At 41.1% G+C, this 19,686-nt stretch overlaps 1 protein-coding gene across 3 annotated transcripts in view; it reads left to right on the forward strand.

The window, feature by feature from the left end:
- Nucleotides 1–15,563, forward strand: part of ACADSB (acyl-CoA dehydrogenase short/branched chain) — a 35,352-nt gene extending 19,789 nt beyond the window's left edge. For 2 of the 3 annotated variants that reach the window (XM_060404570.1, XM_027960319.3), the window contains 8 exons: nucleotides 2,095–2,301; nucleotides 3,674–3,844; nucleotides 5,044–5,169; nucleotides 6,512–6,604; nucleotides 10,333–10,422; nucleotides 11,830–11,967; nucleotides 14,328–14,427; nucleotides 15,158–15,563. In XM_060404570.1, the coding sequence (XP_060260553.1) occupies nucleotides 2,095–2,301; nucleotides 3,674–3,844; nucleotides 5,044–5,169; nucleotides 6,512–6,604; nucleotides 10,333–10,422; nucleotides 11,830–11,967; nucleotides 14,328–14,427; nucleotides 15,158–15,228 (996 nt within the window). In that variant the 3' untranslated portion in view covers nucleotides 15,229–15,563. Of the gene's footprint in view, nucleotides 1–2,094; nucleotides 2,302–3,673; nucleotides 3,845–5,043; nucleotides 5,170–6,511; nucleotides 6,605–10,332; nucleotides 10,423–11,829; nucleotides 13,032–13,517; nucleotides 13,599–14,327; nucleotides 14,448–15,157 lie in introns of those variants that run through there. The other variant, XR_009597995.1, reaches the window with a different exon arrangement.
- The last annotated feature ends 4,123 nt before the right edge of the window (nucleotides 15,564–19,686 follow it).

Genomic DNA, 19,686 nt, shown 5'->3' on the forward strand with positions numbered 1-19,686 from the left:
TTTGAAAATTAGCCTTTTCCAGTAATTTTTTAATTTCTTACTGTTCAAATAATACTACCTTTGGTTTTTTTTAATACCATACAATAGTTTTTCAATTTTCTTTTAGCGGTGAAACTGTTGGGAAAATAGAATCTTATGTGAAGTCACAATGGTTCAGAAAGCATCCATTTCTCAGCCAGGTCCATTTACAGAACCTCAAGACTTCTCTGAGCGGTCTTGGGGTCCCACGCTTTGAGCTTCACTCTCGAGAGGGGGTAGTTCTTGCAGGCAGCGTCATTTGCAGCGACAGGTTGCCTGCCACGTCACAGTCACTCCTGCCTGCTTGTCACACACCCCTTGGGGGGGTCTACTTCATTTCACATCTTGGATCAGCTATTCTCAGCCTCACGTGACTCCTAACTTCTGACCTCTACAGAGGTCACCTGCCAAGATAACTGACAAATATGTCCATCGGTGACCTTTTTTAGAGAAGCAATGTCTCTTGACAGCTGTTAAAGATACGATAGTCCGATATTCTCATGCCTCCGTCAGCCTTCAGGCACCTCCCAGTCCTGAATTCTTCCTCATAGAACATCATTGCTGGTTTGCTCAGCCTTTCTATCTTCCCCCTTGTGGTTCTCACTTCCTATCAGCTAAGTTTGTCATCAGCTAAAAACATAACAGCCATACCCTGGCTGTAGCGCATGCAACTCCCTACTACCTGGAGAAGGCAGAGAGAAGCATTCCTCTTTGCCTGGTCACAGCTTTGTGTCTTTTTTTCCCCTCTTAAGTGAGTGAAGTGAAAGTCACTCAGTCATGTCCGACTCTTTGCAACCCCATGGACTATAAAGTCCATGGAATTCTTCAGGCCAGAATCCTGGAGTGGGTGGCCTTTCCCTTCTCCAGGGGATCTTCCCAACCCACAGATCGAACCCAGGTCTCCTGCATTGCAGGCGGATTCTTTACCAGCTGAGCCACAAGGGAAGCCCAATGATGTATTAAGTAAGTATGCTATTTACCCCATTAAATTTTAATAAAGTAGAATTAACCCACAGAAATAATGTTCTAATGTCACAGTAAGTTGGGAATTGCTGATGCAAGCCACAAATATCAGGAAGCAAACTAAAGATAGGTGAGCATGAAAGAATTCTGATGGCCATAAGGCAACCAAGTATGCTAAATAAGTCTATGCAGATGCTGAATATAAAAGTTAATATTTGGGAACTCTGGGATTTGCATGTTGTTGTTTAGTTGCTAAGTCATGTCTGACTCTTGTGACCCCTTGGGCCATAGTCTCCCAGGCTCCTCTGTTCATGGGATTTCCCAGGCAAGCCTGGAGTGGGTTGCCATTTCCTTCTCCTTTTCCCCCTTAGTAAAAGGCAGAAGATTTATTCTATGTGAAGAGAAATCAGCAAATACACAGTTTTGGGTCTTGAATTACATATGCACACATTCTCTTTCTGAAACGAGGACACTTAAAAAACGGAATATTGTGGATGTTTCATGTTCCAGGCTGAGGACTGGTTATTGAACAGTCAGGCAGTTACTGAAAAGCCTTGATCAGTTTTGACCGTGATTACCAGGCAGCTGGGCCTTGTCTTGTGTGATTCTAGGAAACACTACCACATGTGGTCTGCTAACCATCTGGACTTGCTGAAATGGCCCCAAAAGGAATGGCCATTCAGCTATTTATTCAATTACTGTCTCAGTTTAAAGGGTCAAGGTGGAGGGGACTGACTCAAAGACATTCTGCTCAATGAGACTGGAGATATTCACTGCTTTCTCCAGTTTCCTTATTACATATTTTATTACTATTCCATTTCAGTATCTTTTAAAACAGTTTACCTCTCTTATTTTTGTTTTTTAGATCCCCAAAGCAAATAATTGATAGTTCCAGCATGTCATTTTATCCTTTGAAAATATATATTTCTGTTATAGATTTATTTTTGTTACTTAGAGGGATAGAGCCATACCAAATAAAAATAGGAGATATATACAGAATTTAAAAATTAAGAACTTATATAGTTACAAATTATTTTTGAACTCATTCTTGCAAGAAATTGTCCCATATAAAAAATAGCTTTCTTAATATATGTTTCCTTCTTTTTCCTTTAGTTGATGGGTATTGAAATTGACGCAAAATATGGAGGAACAGGAGCTTCATTTTTTTCCTCTGTCCTAGTGATAGAGGAGTTAGCCAAAGTTGATGCATCTGTGGCTCTGGTATGTGATATTCAGAACACATTAATTAACAGGATGATTGGAAAATATGGAACCGAAGAACAGAAGGCTACCTATTTGCCCAAGCTAGCTACTGAAAAGGTGAGTTGACATGAGTTGTTCTGATCTGTCTTGTCTAAATGGATCTGATCTTGTCTAAATGTAGGATGTTTTCAGGAGAAAAGTAGCTACAGTGTTGACTTTTCTGTTTAAGACAACAACACAGCACCACTAATTACTCAGCTCAGTTCAGTCGCTCAGTTGTGTCCGACTCTTTGTGACCCCATGAACCCCAGCACGCCAGGCCTCCCTGTCCATCACCAACTCCTGGAGTCCACCTAAACTCGTGTCCATTGAGTTAGTGATGCCATCCAACCATCTCATCCTCTGTTGTCCCCTTCTCCTCCTGCCCTCAATCTTTCCCAGCATCAGGGTCGTCTCAAATGAGTCAGCTCTTGGCATCAGGTGGCCAAAGTATTGGAGTTTCAGCTTCAATATCAGTCCTTCCAGTGAACACCCAGGACTGCTCTCCTTTAGGATGGACTGGTTGGATCTCCTTGCAGTCCAAGGGACTCTCAAGAGTCTTCTCCAACACCACAGTTCAAAAGCATCCATTCTTCGGCAGTCAGCTTTCTTCACAGTCCAACTCTCACATCCATACATGACCACTGGAAAAACCATAGCCTTGATTAGACGGACCTTTGTTGACAAAGTGATGTGTCTGCTTTTTAATATGCTGTGTAGGTTGGTCATAACTTTTCCTTCCAAGGAGTAAGCGTTTTTTAATTTCAGGGCTGTAATCACTATCTGCAGTGATTTTGGAGCCCAGAAAAATAAAAAGTCAGCCACTGGTTCCACTGTTTCCCCATCTATTTGCCATGGAGTGATTATTACTCAAGCAGTGCTCAGTAAATTAATGCTAACCTGGTGGCTCAGACAGTAAAGAATGTGCCTGCAATGCAGGAGACCTGGGTTGAATCCCTGGATCAGAAAGATCCCCTGGAGAAGGGTACGACACCCCACTCCAGTATTCTTGCCGGGAGAATTCCATGGATAGAGGAGCATGGTGGGCTACAGTCTATGGGATTGCAGAGAGTTGGACATGATTGAGTGGCTAATACACGCTAGAAAAATACACTCGGAAATTTAGAGAATGACCGTTGCACAATTAAATCATTTCTGTTTTATCTATTATTTTGATTGGTGGTTTCATTTACATTGCAATTATGAAAACCAGTTTAATGAAACATAACTTTGAATATGTGCTTAGATCTTTAAGTCTGACCTAGACAAATGGTGGAATATATTTGGGAAATAACGCTGTCAGAATGCCATTACTATTTTGATACATACAGGCTTTTGGAAGTAGCTGAAAGTTTTTGATTTTCAAATGTTGATTTTACTGTAAGTGGGTATTTGTTATGCAGAATATAAATACAAGTCTTAATTTGGAATTTTTTCCTCTCATGTGTAGGCATCAAGTATCTGCATTTCAGAGGCTGGAGCAGGTAGCGATTCATTTGCTATGAAGACCAGAGCTGATAAAAAGGGAGATTATTACATCATCAATGGGTCAAAGATGTGGATTAGCAGCGCTGAGATTGCTGGGCTGTTCGTGGTGATGGCAAATGCAGACTTTTCTGCTGTAAGTTTGAGGACAAACGTGCTCACTGTTGCCCCCCTCATCTTTTCTCTTTGTTTCTTTTCCTTGCTTGCATTTTCTTCTTAGGACTTAGTCTTAAATTCTTCATACTCCTCAGAATTGGAAAAGTTAGACAGCCGACATCTTTTCATCCGCTTATTTACTAAACTCCTAAAACAAATATTACAATTAACAATAAATTTTAGCTACATGGAAGACCATTTAATTAATCTCCTAATCTGTTAGATAGGAGGCTAAAATATTGAATTTTATAGAATTACAGATTTTCTGTTTAATAATGAAGAATTTAAGTAGCTATTTAAGTACATTTATTTATTTTTGATGTGGATCATTTTAAGTTTTATTGAATCTGTTACAGTGTTGCTTCTGTTTTATTTTTTGGCCAGGAGGCATGTGGGATCTCAGCTCCCCAACCAGGGATTAAACCCACACCTCTTACATTGAAAGGTGAAGTCTTAACCACTGGACAGCCAGGGAAGTCCCCTAGCACATTTATTTTTTAAAATTCTTTTTCTAGCACATTTATTTTTAAGAATGTTTTATTACATTCTTAAAATAAGAAAGGCTTATTCTTATTTAAAAGAAAAAGGGCTTCCCAGATGGCTCAGGAGTAAAGAATCTGCCAATGCAGGAGTCACAGGAGACACAGGTTCAAATCCTGAGTCTAGATGAACCCCTGGAGGTGACAATGGCAACCCGTTCCAGTTTTCTTGCCTAGAGTATCCATCATGGACAGAGGAGCATGGTGGGCCACAGCCCATGGGGTTGCAAAGAGTTGGACATAACTGAACACGCTCGTACACGTTCAGTTGAAAAATAGACATATAGCAAAATGGTAAACATTGCTTTTGTTTTTTCTCTAGGGTAACATTTAATTTAATTAAATTTTGAAACTTTATAAAATAAAGTTAAGTTGAAGATGGGGAATTAATCATGTAATACTTTTGTGTTGCTTAATAATTTTAATAGCAACAGTGGTTTCTGAAAGTGTAAAATAAAGAGTAAAATTCTTGACTTTGAATCTTTCACCACTCTGGTTTCATAACACACATGGTGCAATTCTGAGCTCATTAGTAATTAATGCTGAAGTCTGCTTTTAGTTTTCTGTTTACTTTGAGCCCTTTGGGAACAAGAGATCTTCTCAGTCAAAGTGGTGATAGCATTTTAAATCTTCATTTCAGGGGTATAAAGGAATTACCTGCTTCTTGGTCGACGGTGAGACCGAGGGCCTTCATGTAGGGAAACCAGAGAACAAATTGGGAATCAGAGCGTCTTCCACCTGCCCAATCACATTTGAAAATGTCAAGGTGGGTATCTTAGACAAGGAATACGCTCTGCCTGTATGCATAGTTGCGAGTAAGGTATCAAAATTGTTAGTCCTACACAGGAGAGTATTTTGTAAACCTCTTGAACAGTGATCTTAGTTGAGGTCATGACCTCAGTGTGCTTCTCACAAGCGTTGAGACCAAGGATGGAAACCTGTCTGCCCAGCCGCTGGTCTCAAGTGTCAACCCCGAGAAGTCATCTCATTCATAGTTTAGCAACCTGTTACTTGTGTACCAAACATGGCTTTGGAGGAGGAATCCCACAGCAAGGCCACAAGATGGGGCTGTTGCCCAGTAAGAGTGGAAAACAGCCAGGCAGCCCCCCGCAGGTGAGAGCTGAGTCTTAAAAAGAAAAGAAGCGATGACTAGAATGGGGTGCTTTAGACTTGACTGAGATATAGCAGCGATCCATCAGCTGCCAGTGGTGAGAATGTCACCTTTTTGGCTCCCTGGTGACTGTGTATGTGCTCCTGGGGTGTCCTTATGGGGTCGTGTGAGCCTCACTGCTGCACCCCAACTCTGTTTCTTCTCATCTCCCTTTGCTTTCCCCACGCTGCCCACTCTTGTCTCCTAACTGCTCATGTTAAGAAGCTAAGTGTATTTTTTTTTTTTCATTTCTCTCCTGCTATCTATAAAGCAGGTTTATTTTTGTGGCCATGCCACACGGCTTGTGAGATCTTAGTTCCCCAACCAGGGACCAAACCTGTGCCCCCAGCAGTGAAAGCGCAGAGTCCTAACCACTGGACCACCAGGGAATTCTGCTAAGTGTATGTTTTTTTTAATTGCTCCTGATCTAGATTTTTTTAAGTATGAGTAAACAGCTTAATCTGTTTCTTCACTCCTCCTTTATCTTGTGTCCACGTGCATGTGTCCACACACACCCCTGCATTGATTTTTGTCGCAATAATAGTCTCAACAGAAGAAAGGCTGACTACCCGTCTACGTTTTCTGTTATTCCTGATAGTTTATCTCACATTGTATCATACAAGTAAGAGTTCGGGGAAGGGGGCGGAAATTGTTATTCATTTATGTTGTTGATTAATTGTATGAGATTTCATTCTTCTAGATCCAACAGATGTCTGTGCTAGGCTCTGGAGAATGCAGTAGTGAACAGCGTGGACTTGAGTTCTATCTCTCTGAGAGTGCGTGGGAAGCAGTTTAGAAGGAGTTACAGAGACATACTGGACAATTTCCTTGGAGTTTAATGAATACTATGCTACAGTGTTATCACAGAAATTGAGAGTATATGTGCATTTAAAAATATATAATCAAAATGAATTATGGCAAATTAAATTGAGAAATAACTGCATATTTTTCTTTTCAGGTTCCAAAAACAAATATCCTGGGACAAGTTGGGCATGGCTATAAATACGCCATTGGGAGTCTTAATGAAGGCAGAATAGGAATCGCTGCACAGGTTAGTCAGATTTTACCCTTTAACTTGACTCTTCCTCACACAGTCAATTAAAATGTAAAAAGAAAAAAAAAAATCAGTAAAACCAGTCAGTATTTGGAAGTTTGTCAACACAAGATGGCGCCCTTCCCTTCCATGAAGTGAAAGAATAGCTTCTGGCTGATTTCTTTAAAATTCCGCTTTGGTCAATTATGTAATGTCCTGAGACCCAAACGGTGGCTTAGAGCTAACAGTTTTTTTCTGCTTTGAGAGCATTAAAGTATTATCTAATACCTAGATCGATAACTTAAGTACATTGTAGATTAAATGTGGTATTTTTTTTTGAAAATCAACTTTTCAAAGCATGCAATTCATTTTGCAATTTTAAAAATTAAGAATAAGTAACATTCAGGGAACTTCCCTGGCAGTCCAGTAGCTGACTCCAGGTTCCCAGTGCAGGGGGCCCGGGTTTGATCTATGGTCGGGGAACCAGATAGCACAAGCCACGGCTGCAGATCACACGTGCTGCAAGGGAGATCAAAGGTGCCAGGTGCCACAACCAAGACCCAGTGTAACCAGATAAATAAATAAACATTTGAAATAAGTAAATAAATCTTTTAAAAAAAGGAAGACGTTACAGTCTTAGTGAGAGTCTCTGTAGATAACGAAAGATTTTTACTTAGTGTTTTGCATGTGAAAATCAAACAACTTTTTGGCCTGGCACTTAGAGATAAAATGGCAACAATTAAACATATATAAGATAAGAACTATTCAATTTTTTTAACCAAATTTGCCCTTTAAATAGCATATTAAATTTTTGTATTAGATGACACAAAATGAATCACAAAATGAAATCTTTGGTTTTATGAATTCATTTTTGTAACATATTAACTTATAATCAATGAGTATTCAGAATTCAAAACCTTACAGCTTTTAGATTTTGAAGATACTGCATATATCAACTATTTGGAGTAGTTAGATTATAATTTTACTCCAGATTTTTCTTCATTGCTGTTAATCTGCTAAAAATATTCTTAGCTCAAAACTTAACCCATATTTCCCACAAAGCACAGATAACATATCAGTAAAGAGAACTGTCTTTTCATTTTAAAGTTTTTCTGTGATTCCGCTTCATCAGATATGGCATTAAAAACTACAGCACTGGATTTTGTTCTTCCCAGACACATAAATAATACAGATGGCTGGCAGTAAATACACAGCCTGGGCTTTAGTCTAATTACTCCAAGTTATCGTATAACCTAATTAAAAGTTAAGGTCAGAAAAAAGAGAAACGAAGAGTAAGGTCTGGTAGTTATTGTTTCTTCATTAATACTGTGAATGACTTTTAGAGGAGGAGGTACCTGTAACAGTGAACTGAAGGCATCCATCCTCAAAACTCTATAGTTGTAAAGAATTTTAGTTTTTCACTGTTTATAGTGAACACATTGTACTCTGTTTTGGAAAAGCCTGTGTTGACTGACAAGTGATTACTACAATTTGTGTCCATTTGCTATATTGTTGGCATCCTGTGAACTTCAGTTGTAAGAGTTTAGCAGCAGCATCTTCTCTCACAGCCGAAAGTGCAGTGAGTTGTTGCCTCATTTTAATTTGCTTTTGGGGTTTTGACTTCGTTTGGGTTTTGTCCTTAATATAATGGGGCATAATATTCCATCCTCCAGAAAGTTCAAAGTAAAAGGCTGAGGAAAAATTTGAATGAACACTAATGAAATATTGATAAGCTTGTGGGCATTTCCCCCAAAAGCTTTAACTATTGATTTTCTTTTTCCTTTTTCTAAAACCTACATGCTTTGATGTAATTAGATAGTGATTTAACAGCTACCTAATGTTGAAATGTAGAAACAGTTTCTAAGCTCAAATTCATTCAGTTCTGATGGAGATGGGGATGGCAGTGAGACAGTCCAGCTATAACTGCCACCATATCCTGATTTGTTCCTCGGATGTATACACTGATATTTTTACTGGCACCTCTGTGTCAGTTGTCCCCAACTCCCACTGTGCATTAAATCATTAAAGAGTTTTCAGGAGGCTAGTGCTCAGGCCTGCTCTCCCTCCCCCTTCCGTCCCACGCCCAGGGTTGGGGTTTGGTTGCTAGACCCTCACATTGTTTGTTTGTTTTTCCACCATTGAAAATAATTTATTGAGGTGAGGTTTGTTTAACAAAATTAGTCATTTTAAAGTGAATAATTCAGTAGCATGTGTTATATTCCCAATGTTGCTTAGCGGTCACCACTCTTACCCTAGAACATTTTCGTTGCCCCAGAAAGAAGCGCTGTGCCTTGAAGGACTCACCCCGAGTGCTGGGCAGACTTACCTTTATGGTCCCTCTCATCAGTTCAGTCCAGTCACTCAGTCGTGTCCAACTCTGTGACCCCATGGACTGCAGCAGGCCAGGCAGATGGAGGGTTCTGACAAAACGTGGTCCACTGGGGATGGGAATGGCAAACCACTTCCGTATTCTTGCCTTGAGAACCCCATGATCAGTATGAAAAGGGTCCCTCTCATATTCTGCTCTAAGTCAAGTGGCAAGGGAAGGAGGGTGGCTGAGCATTTGTGGTCCTGGAGAGGTTACTGCTCAGGGTGGCCCCACATTGGTATTTTTATTATTTGAGCTCCCCTAGATGATTCTGACGTGCTGTCAGGGTTGAGAAACACTGCTCCTTTACGTTCTGACACCCAACCCACTGAAGCTCTTGTCATTCAGTCGCTAAGTCCTATCCAGCTCTTTGCGACCCCTTGGACTGCAGCATGCCAGGCTTCCCTGTCCTTCACCATCTCCCAGAGTTCGCTCAAACTCATGTCCATTGAGTCGGTGAATCCGTCCAACCACCTCATCCTCTGTCACCCTCTTTTCCTCCTGCCTTCAGTCTTTCCCAGCATCAGGGTCTTTTCTACTGAGTCAGCTCATCGTAATCGGCAACCAAAGTATTAGAACTTCAGCTTCAGCATCAGTCCTGCCAATGAATATTCAAGGTTTTCTTTAGGATTGACTGGTTTGATCTCCTTGCTGTTCAAGGGGCTCTCAAGAGTCTTATTCAGCACCAAAGCTGTTATTAATCCTGATCATATACGAAATGGACCGGAAGATAGAAGGTTCAGAAGCGATAAAATTTCTGAGGCTTAGTTTGTGCCTAGAAACTCAAGCTTAAAGAAGAATCCATAAAAGTGGGCATAACCATGCCAAAAAGTCTGCCTCCGTGCTGGAGTCAAATGTACTCCTCTTCATAGGAAATTACTCACATTTTCTCCCAATTCACGACTTCATGACTTCCTAATCTAAGCTTAGTAACAGTGGCAATAGAACACAGAGGGAGATGGAACCCCCTGCCCTCCTGCCTGCTTAGTCACATCCAACTTTTTGCGACCCCATGGACTGTAGCCCACCAGGCTCCTCTGTCCATGGGATTTCCCAGACAAGCATATGGAGTGGGTTGCTATTTCCTTCTCCAGGAAATCTTCCCAACCCAGGGCTTGAACCCGAGTCTCCTGTATTTCCTGCATTGGCAGGCAGGTTCTTTACCCTCTGAGCCATCAGGGAAGCTTTCTCCCAATTACTAGAACTTAAGTTCTATAAATGCAGTGGGTGAAGGTCATTAACATATGCCTCACCATCTTGGTATGCCTAGTTCTTTCTCTACCCCAACTTTTCAATTTGCCTGTAAAAAGAATTTGTAACCTGAATAATTAAGAACATAAACTATTAATAAAAAATAAATTCTGATTTTTTTTAACAGATGCTGGGACTGGCTCAAGGCTGTTTTGACTACACTATTCCATATATTAAAGAAAGGGAACAATTTGGCAGAAGGGTATTTGATTTTCAGGTATGTAATTATTAGCATCTTTCTACCGTTGCATACTCTCTTGTCTTCCTGTTAATGAAAAGTTTCATTACAAAGCCGCAAGGGAATCCTCTCTGGGATTTTAATGGGAGAGGCACAGGGAGGAAGGAATAGGTCTCAGTGTGTATACTTGTGACTGCACTGACCTTCTCCAAGGGTAGTACAGTAGTCTTTGACGCCTGGTTATGGCATGATTCAGGATATACCGGTGAGCACTTGGGAGCTGCCTTCTCATGGCTTCCAAATTCCAGAGCCTGGGGTTTGTGGTCAGACATCCTGGGTTAGAATCCTGGTTCTTTGTCTTGCTGGCTTAGTCCTTGAGCATGTTACATCACCTCTGCAAACTTCAGCTGCTTCATCTGTAAAATAAAGATAATACTACATACTCTTAAGGATGATTTGGAATCAAATAGATGTTTTAAGGGGCTTCTCTGGTGAATCAGATGGTAAAGAATCTGCCTGCAGTGCTGGAGACCTGGATCCCTGGATTAGGAAGATCCCTTGGAGAAGGGAACAGCTACCCTCTTCAGTATTCTGGCCCGCAGAGTTCCATGGACAGAGGAGCCTGGCAGGCTACAGTCTGTGGGGTTGCAAAGAGCCAGACACAACTGAGCGACTTTCACTTTCTTTCAGATGTTCCAAGTGCTTGACACAGTATTAAAAATAATACATTTTTAAACATAATTCTACGATAATTGATCTTTTAAATCTTCACGTGCATGCTAAGTTGCTTCAGTTGTATCTATCTGACTCTTCTCGACCTGATGGACTATAGCCCGCCAGGCTTCCCTGTTCATGAGATTCTCCAGGCAAGAATACTGGAGTGGTTTGCCATGCCCTTCCTCAAGAGAATCTTCCCTACCTAGGGATCAAACCTGCATCTCCCACGGCTCTTACATTGCAGACGGATTCTTTATCGCTGAGCCACCAAGGAAAGCTTTAAATCTCGGCAGTCGTAAACAATTTACATGAGCTTTGAAAAATTTTTCAGAAGCAATATGTGGAGCAGTTTATTTTAGATTGCAGGTTTTAAACTGCCTTCTGGTGGCTCAGACAGTAAAGAATCCGCCTGCAATCAGGAGACCTGGGTTCGATCCCTGGGTTGGGAAGATCCCTTGAAGGGGATCTTCAAGGAAGAAGCCCCTTGAAGGGGCTACCCACTCCAGTATTGTTGCCTGGAAAATTCCATGGACTAGAGGAGCTTGGCAGGCTACAGTCCATGAGGTCAAAAAGAGTTGGATACAACTAACTAACACTTTTGCAAAATGAATGTTTATTTTGGGGCAAGTATGTTTCGAGTCTGTCAGTGTTCCATATACAGGCAGGATTTTGACAATGAGCTGTGTTTCCAGAAACTGTGATTCTCTTCTTTGGATCTGCCTATGCCAGGGGCTCCAACACCAAGTGGCTCACATGGCCACCCAGCTGGAAGCTGCACGATTACTCACATACAACGCTGCGAGGCTCTTAGAAGCTGGGAGGCCAATCATTAAAGAAGCATCTATGGCCAAGTACCATGCATCAGAGGTAAAACAAACAAGAGTAATGCAGTCTTTTAAAATTAACTTTTTATTTTGTATTGGAGTATAGCTGATGAACAATGCTGTGATAGTTTCAGGTTGCAGTCTTTTAATTTTTAAGATATTTATTTATTAACCTTGTCATTTAGGAATGTTGCTCGAACATTTGTTTGTTTTTCAAGTAAAATAACATGGACCTTCTAGTTGCTACACAGGAAATGCAAGAAAGTAAAGCTGCCATAGGAGGTGCTTTAACTCTGTAAGGTTTCTGTGTTCCCGTGGCTCTCGGGTGGAAACCAAGTCACCCAGTTCATGTGGAAACCCCACTGTAAATCCCTAGGTGGGCCTCAGCTGAACACTGGCATCATGGCTGTGGTTCCAAGTTGGGGTGAAGCGAATGCCCTGGAGGTAACATGAAATAGAAAATAGCAGGAAGATACCATCCTCGTGTTGACTGTACTCTGCATGTAACACGTTGGACTTGGGCTGAAACTTGGTCGTATCACAGGGCTCAGTAGTGTGTTAGTCGCTCCCTGGCCTCAGATATTACTTTAACCCCTTCAGTCCCCAGGTCTAATCTTGTGCTTCAACCTCCTTTCTGAGCTCCAGACTAACAGATCCGCTTCTGCTTTACCCACCCCATTCCCCTCCCCCGAACACCACCCTCCCTCCCCACCCTGCACAGTCACAAACCTGAGTCCCCTCAACGCCCCTCCTTTGCTCCCACTCCCTGTTGAATCCGTCATCCGTTACGAGAATTCTGCTGCTCAATTTGTCTTGAATTTGTTTCTCTCTCCCCTGGTATTTATTACCAGTCATCTAGTCCAAGCTGTGCCACGTCTTTACCAAACCACCGGAGGCAACTTCTAACTTCTCGATGGTCCTTGTGGCTTCCTCCAGTCCAGTGTCCCTTTCAAGGTGTCCATGAGGCCATGCTACGCTCCAGTTTTAAACCCTTCAGTGACTCTTCACAACAAATGGGACCTTTTTATTCACCTATTGTTGCTTTGAACAAATTACCAAAAATTTAGTGCCTGAGACAGGACAGTTCTATCGTCTCACAGTTGTGGGGTAAGACATCTGAAATGAGCCTCACAGGTGGTGCAGTGGTAAAGAGTCCACCTGCAATGCAGAGACTCGAGTTCGATCCCTGGGTTGGGAAGATCCCCTAGAGGAGAACATGGCAGTGCACTCCAGTACTCTTGCCTGGAGAATCCCAGAGGAGCCTGGCAGGCTACAGTCATGGGGTTGCAGAGAGTTGGACACGACTGAGTGACTGAGCACACACACGCACATGCATGCACGTTCACACACGTGTCTACACACGTGTGCATGCACATACACATGGGGTGAACTTTGAGTGTCAGTGGAGCTGCCTTCCTAGGGGCTCTAGGGGAAAGTCCATCTCCTCTTCTTCCCCAGCTTCTAGAACCCACTCGCTTTCTGAGTCTCAGGGTCCCTTCCTCCGTCTTCAGAGCCAGCAGTGTGTCCTGTGTTTAGCTCTTCCTGTGTCTGTGGTCACATCACCCTTCTCTACTTCCCTCTTTCCCTTATAAGGACCCTTGTGATGGCACGGGACCTCCTCGGATAACCTGGAATCATCCCTTAACTTAACCGACCTGCAAGTTCCTATGCCATGTAGGTGATACACATTTATACTTTCTGGGGATTCTCCTGTGGACACCTTTGGGGGCCAGCAGGTTATTTAAACTGCTCACATCACATGAGGCCCACTGCTGCCCACACCCATTCCCTGTTCACAGCTTACCCCGATCCCACCCCATTGGTCCTCAAGCCTTGGAGCTCGATGAACCCACTCCCTCCTTGGAGCCTTTCTATGTGTCAGTCCTCAGTTTGAAATGTCCTTTGACTTGTCCTTTAGTTGTCAGCGAGGCTGTACCTTCCTCACCCATTGCCCCATCTAAACCGTGGAAGCTTCTCCTGCAGGCTTTTCTCTGACCCCATACAGTTTTTCAGTTTCAGTGATCGTGGTTCAACATCTGTCTCTCTGAATGACCAGCAAGACCAAAAGGGCCGTGACCGGTCAGCACCCAGACATTGTGGCTGGCAGAGTGGATGATACAGGGAGGCCCTTGGTTAACATTTGCTGAGTAAATGACACCGTTGACAAGTGTATGAGTCTAAAACAAAGACCCTAATTGTCTTAAGAAAAGAAGAATTTTATGAACTAATAGGAAATTTTCCATAAATGGTATAGAGACTGGGACAAAGAAATGTTAATTTACAAAATAACCTTGATCCTTCCAGTTGCCAATGGCAGTGAATCCATGTTACTAAGAATATTTTAGAGTGTTGGTCATGTGTAAGTTATGTGGTTTCAGCGTCATTTGTGCTTCTTTTTGGTAGCTTGCAGGCGTCATTACCAGCAAGTGTATCGAGTGGATGGGAGGCGTGGGCTACACCAAAAGTTACCCTGTGGAAAAATATTTCCGAGATGCGAAGATTGGTAAATAGAGTTTTAAACATTTATTTTGTTTTATTTGACTCTGTAGGTGTTTTAGGCTGTTGTATTGGTTTGATATTTTTGTTGTTGTTACTGGTACCTAGGCAGAGGCAGTTTTAATCGCTTCAGTTACTATGTTTCTTGGCTCTCCTTTTTTTGTGGCTGGATTTTTCCCCCTCTACTTCTTCCTTCAAAAAAGTAGGTTTATTCTTTTTTAAACATCAAATTGTCTTTTTAAATGCCTCATGGCCTCTGAAGGCCTTTCAATAAAACCACAACAGATTCTACTGTCTTAATTTTTCTTTTACTGAAAATGTTAATATTTTTGATTGGCTTAATGCTGTTGCTGGAAGCTCAGTTCTAATTTTAGACATTAAGTGGGTAACCAAGCTTGAGCGTTCCACTGCTCTACTGCCAGGTAGGAAGATAGAAACTTAGCAGTTATAAAAGCTGCCTATTCCCAGGAAACCATACAGGCTGGTGCATTGATAGTTTAGGAACGGGAAACTTCACCTGTTTAATACTGATTCTGGGAATCTGTAAATCAAATGGAATATTGTGATCTCTTAGGTAGAGTTACCTTGTCAAATAATACCACATTGAGGGGACATTGGATAGTGTTCCTGGTAAAGTTTTATAGCAAATGCAGAGGTGGTGTTTGCAGACCTGATTCTCGTACAGACTCTTACTGTGGCTCCACGCTTTTATGTTCCTTTTCTCCCCTTTCTATAAGGCACAATTTATGAAGGAACTTCAAATATCCAGCTGAACACCATCGCAAAGTGCATCCGTGCGGAATACTGACAGGACAGCCAAAGAAGTGGGCCCTCCCTGGTGCCACTGGTATCAAACTTTAAGCTCCGTGCCTTGTTGGGGGCTGTGGACCTCCATCTCACTGAATGATCTCATTTGGGCCCTTCGTCTTGGATCTGAGACCCTTTTTGTCTTTTTGTCTTTTCTTTACAGTCTGCTTAATTTAGGCACAGAAAATCATTTTTAAAATTTGGGAAGAAATGTACCCGTATTTTCTCCAAAACTACTTTTAACGCTCTGTATGCATTATCATTCTAGCTTCAGTATACAGAAGTTTCACTTTATTAGAATTTGGAAAAATAAAGACAGTTTAAGTCTTTCTTGCAGATATGGCTATTTTATATTCTATCATTATTCATCATCAGTCAAAGAGACATTTGTGATCTTTGGCAGTTCTATAGAACAAACAGATTCAATTCTAAGTTGCTAAACTAGGCAGACACTGATAAAAATTTATTTAGAAAAATCTAAAAGTTTTTGGAAAAGACTCATTGGAAAAGACCCCAATGCTGGGAAAGATAGAAGACAGGAGGAGAAGGGGACGGCAGAGGATGAAATGGTTGGATGGTATCACCAACTCGACGGACATGAATTTGAGCAAACTCTGGGAGTTGGTGATGGACAGGGAAGCCTGGTATGCCACAGTCCATGGGGTCGCAAAGAGTTGGACACAACTGAACTGAAAAGTGTTAGTTCTAAATAGAAGAAAGTGAGTGGAACATGAGGGTATAACTCGATAGTTTATATAATTGAAGAAAACATTTTAACAAAGGAAAGCAATATAATTTGTTACTGTAACTGACCAGTGTAAAAGGTGTCTTTTATGATGATTGCAGTAGACCATTTTGAAAACAAGTCTTGAGGATTTCTCTGATGGTCCAGTGGTGAAGAATCTGCCTTGCAGTGCAGGGGACGTGGGTTTGAGCCCTGGTAGGGGACCTAAGATTCCATATGCCATGGAGCAACTGAGCCCATACTCGGCAACTACTGAATGTGCATGCTCCAGGGTCCCCGTGACCCAACTAGAGAGCCTGTGGGCCTCAACCAAAGATCCCAGGTGACAGAAGAGCTGACAGCAAAAAAAAAAAAAAAAAAAAATTTAAATAAATAAATAAAAGATGATCAGACTTAAAAAGAATAAAAAGTCTCTACATTAGTTTTCAAGTATGAAGTTTGAATAATTTAATAATCAGAATATACTCAACATTGTAATATTCATTTTACCAACGATGCTGTTTACTTCTGTTTATATTGAATACTTAAGCTTCAATTTAAATTGAATACTGAGTAAAATTGTTTACTCAAGCTTAGTTATTGAGCTTTATCATGATAGGTAATTCAGAAATTATACCTTAGTTTGGTGATTCTCCAGAGGGGTTGTCTTACCCTCTTAATGAAGTATATTAAAATCTTGTAAGGAAGGAGAAATATAAGAGAGCTGTAGGGTTTGAAAAGCATATTGAGATATTATAAAAAAGGACATATCTGGGAAGGCAAAAATCTGTTGTTTTACAAATTATGGAAAGGCAAAGCTCAACAAAATATCTAGCTGGCGATGCCACTTCTTCAGTATCAGGGATTCTCGACCAGAATAGGATCTAAGTCCTCTGTCCCCTAGTGGGGAGGTGGACAGTGAAGGGCTGAGTGTGTTATATTTCCTGAGACAGGGCAAGGATTAAAGGTGTTGGAGAATGTTTCAATGTTCATCCAGTTGTTTAAAGCAATCACTGCTGTCAAATGGGAAGCACTTTAGTACTTTAATGAAAAGACGACGTTTATTAAGAAAATGACATTTTCAAAGTAATTTTGCTTTACATATTCATATTCTTCAAATTTGTATAATGCGTATCATGGTTAAGTATTCAGAATTGTGTAAGGACAGTGGAGATAGGAGTTACGTTAGAATATTAAAAAGAAATATGGACAAATTTAGACCTCCGATCAAAAGAGATCAAGTCTACTTAACTTTCAGATAGGGAGCTGACAGAAACTAGTCATTCAGTCTTTCAGAACAAAAGGACAGTACTCTGATAAGGAAAGTAGGGGATGGATGAATCGTCCTAAAGCGGGGCAGGGACACCTTTGATTTCTGTGGTTATTTGAGTGAGGTGGGCTTTTCAGATGACAGAGTAGAAACCAACATCAGTAATGCTAACTACCTCCCCTAGAGTTATAAACATGTGAAGCTACAGTGAACCTTGTTCAGATTAGCAGTGCGAGAGAGGCTTCTGTGTATACCTGAACCTTGAATTTTTATTTCAGATTAATACAGTTCTAGTTGTGTGTATATTTTTGTGCATGTTCGCAAATGACAACTGAAAATCATGTATTATAGTTCATATCTGTCCCTGCCTTCTTCCATTAGTGAATTTTGTTATTGTACCATTTACCAAAGAGGATGTGGTGGCTTTTCCTCATAGTTCTTCCATGATAGCTCTTCTTAATAACCATGACTTTGGGGGTTTTGAGTTTGTGTCTAGTGGAAGGACAGGCTTGTTTACTTCCTGAAACCTGTCATTACTGTTTGTTAATTTGAGGACAGGGCCATTACGGGGCCCAGAAGGAAGAGACTTGAACACAAGCACCAAGTCATATTTATGTGGGCAGAGCTGGACTCACCCCAACCGCCACATCAGTACTGTCAGGAATTTCACTTTACCACACAAAAATGAATCAGTGTCAAAGATTTTAGAATTATGGAAAGCTCCCAATTCCTGGTGTCTCGGTAAAGAATCTGCCTGCAATACAGGAGATCAGAGTTCAGTCCCTGGGTGGGGAAGATCCCTGTAGAAGAGAATGGCTACCCACGCCAATACTCTTGCCTGGAGAGTTCCATGTACAGAAGCGGGCTACAGTTCATGGTGTCACAAAAAGTCAGACACAACTAAGTGACTAACACTTTCACTTTCAAATCTTAGAAAGACTTTAGAGAACCATCCAGCCAACTCTCTTGTCAATGTATGGCAAAACCAATACAGTATTGTAAAGTAAAATAAAGTAAAAATAAAAATTTTTAAAAAAAGTTAAAAAAATAATAATAATAATAAATAAATAAATAAAAGTGAAGGATTCATATAGCCCAGAATACTTACCCAAGATCATCCATCCAGGGCCAAAGATAAGACAGAAATCCAAATGTACTGGCTCCCAATTCAGTGCTCTTTCTCCTGTTCACCACTGTCTCTGTTCAACACATTCTGGATTTCATCCTTGTTATATTTTAGTCCTCTTATTGATCTGTTTTAGGTTTAACTGATAAAGGAATAACATTTCAGAAGTGTTAAGACTGATGGGTGTCATTACTTATACTTATAAATCACCTGCCAAATATACCAGCTCTCCTAGGATGTAGCTTGTATGTCAAATGTGAGGATGATTGTAATCACTTGGTTTTGTGATTATGGTGTGTTTTAGTAAATGTACTAGTTATATCCTTGCTGATGTATTTTTGCTGATCTTTCAGAAAGTAAAACTTTTGTCATAATGGTACGCATCAGACTGTAATCAGTGTTACAAAATCAATATTCTGCAGAGAATGAAAAAATAAAGCACTACCTGGAGGTTTTTGCTACTTTAATAAAGCCAAATTGTTTGTTATGCATACAGAAGTAAGAAAACAATGTACTCTTCCCGCAAGACAGACACTGCACCTTTGTTTACCAAGCTGGTAGCTTGCCTGTCACGTAAGCCGATTTTGTTTGTTTTCAGGGAAGAGACCAATTTTAAATTCGTGATGCTAAATAAAATTTTTACCAGGTTGATCATCCCCCTCCCCTGCTTCTTTTTAAGGCAAAAAAAAAAAAAAAAAGGCAGCTCTTCAGTGGAGAGGTCACTTCTTTTGAGCACATCTTCACAGTATGTATGGGGTTTCCCTGGTGGCTCAGACACTAAAGCGTCTGCCTGCAATGCGGGAGACCCAGATTCAATCCCTAGGTCGGGAAGATCATCTGGAGAAGGAAATGCCAACCCACTACAGTATTCTTGCTTGGAAAATCCCATGGACGGAGGAACCTGGGAGGCTACAGTGCATGGGGTCGCAATGAGTCAGACACAATTGTGACTTCACTTCACAGTATAGCTCACATAAATATCTAGCTGATATTTATGCCTGTGTTTGTAGTATCACTTCTGGAAATCTTGTATTGTCGGACCTTTTCCTCAGTGATACACTGTTGTCTAAGCTCATAGGAAGTTTCAGCCTATCTCTTCCCCATCATTTCCTACAATGTGTTGGAAATCTAAGTATCAGTCCGTCTTTACATTTCTCATTCAGCAACGTGAGTCGGGCAGTCACTGCGGCCAAGGGCACAAGGTGCTGTGCGCTCCAGGCTGCCGTGTAAGGATGCGTAAGACCACAGTCTTATCAAAATGTGTATGTCAGGTGTCTTTTTTTCCTCTTCTCATTAGTGAGTCCTCACACATAGAAAACCACCAAGGCCAACCCCATGC

The sequence above is a fragment of the Ovis aries genome, chromosome 22 (genome assembly GCF_016772045.2).
Source record: "Ovis aries strain OAR_USU_Benz2616 breed Rambouillet chromosome 22, ARS-UI_Ramb_v3.0, whole genome shotgun sequence".
NCBI classification, from domain to species: Eukaryota; Metazoa; Chordata; class Mammalia; order Artiodactyla; family Bovidae; genus Ovis; species Ovis aries.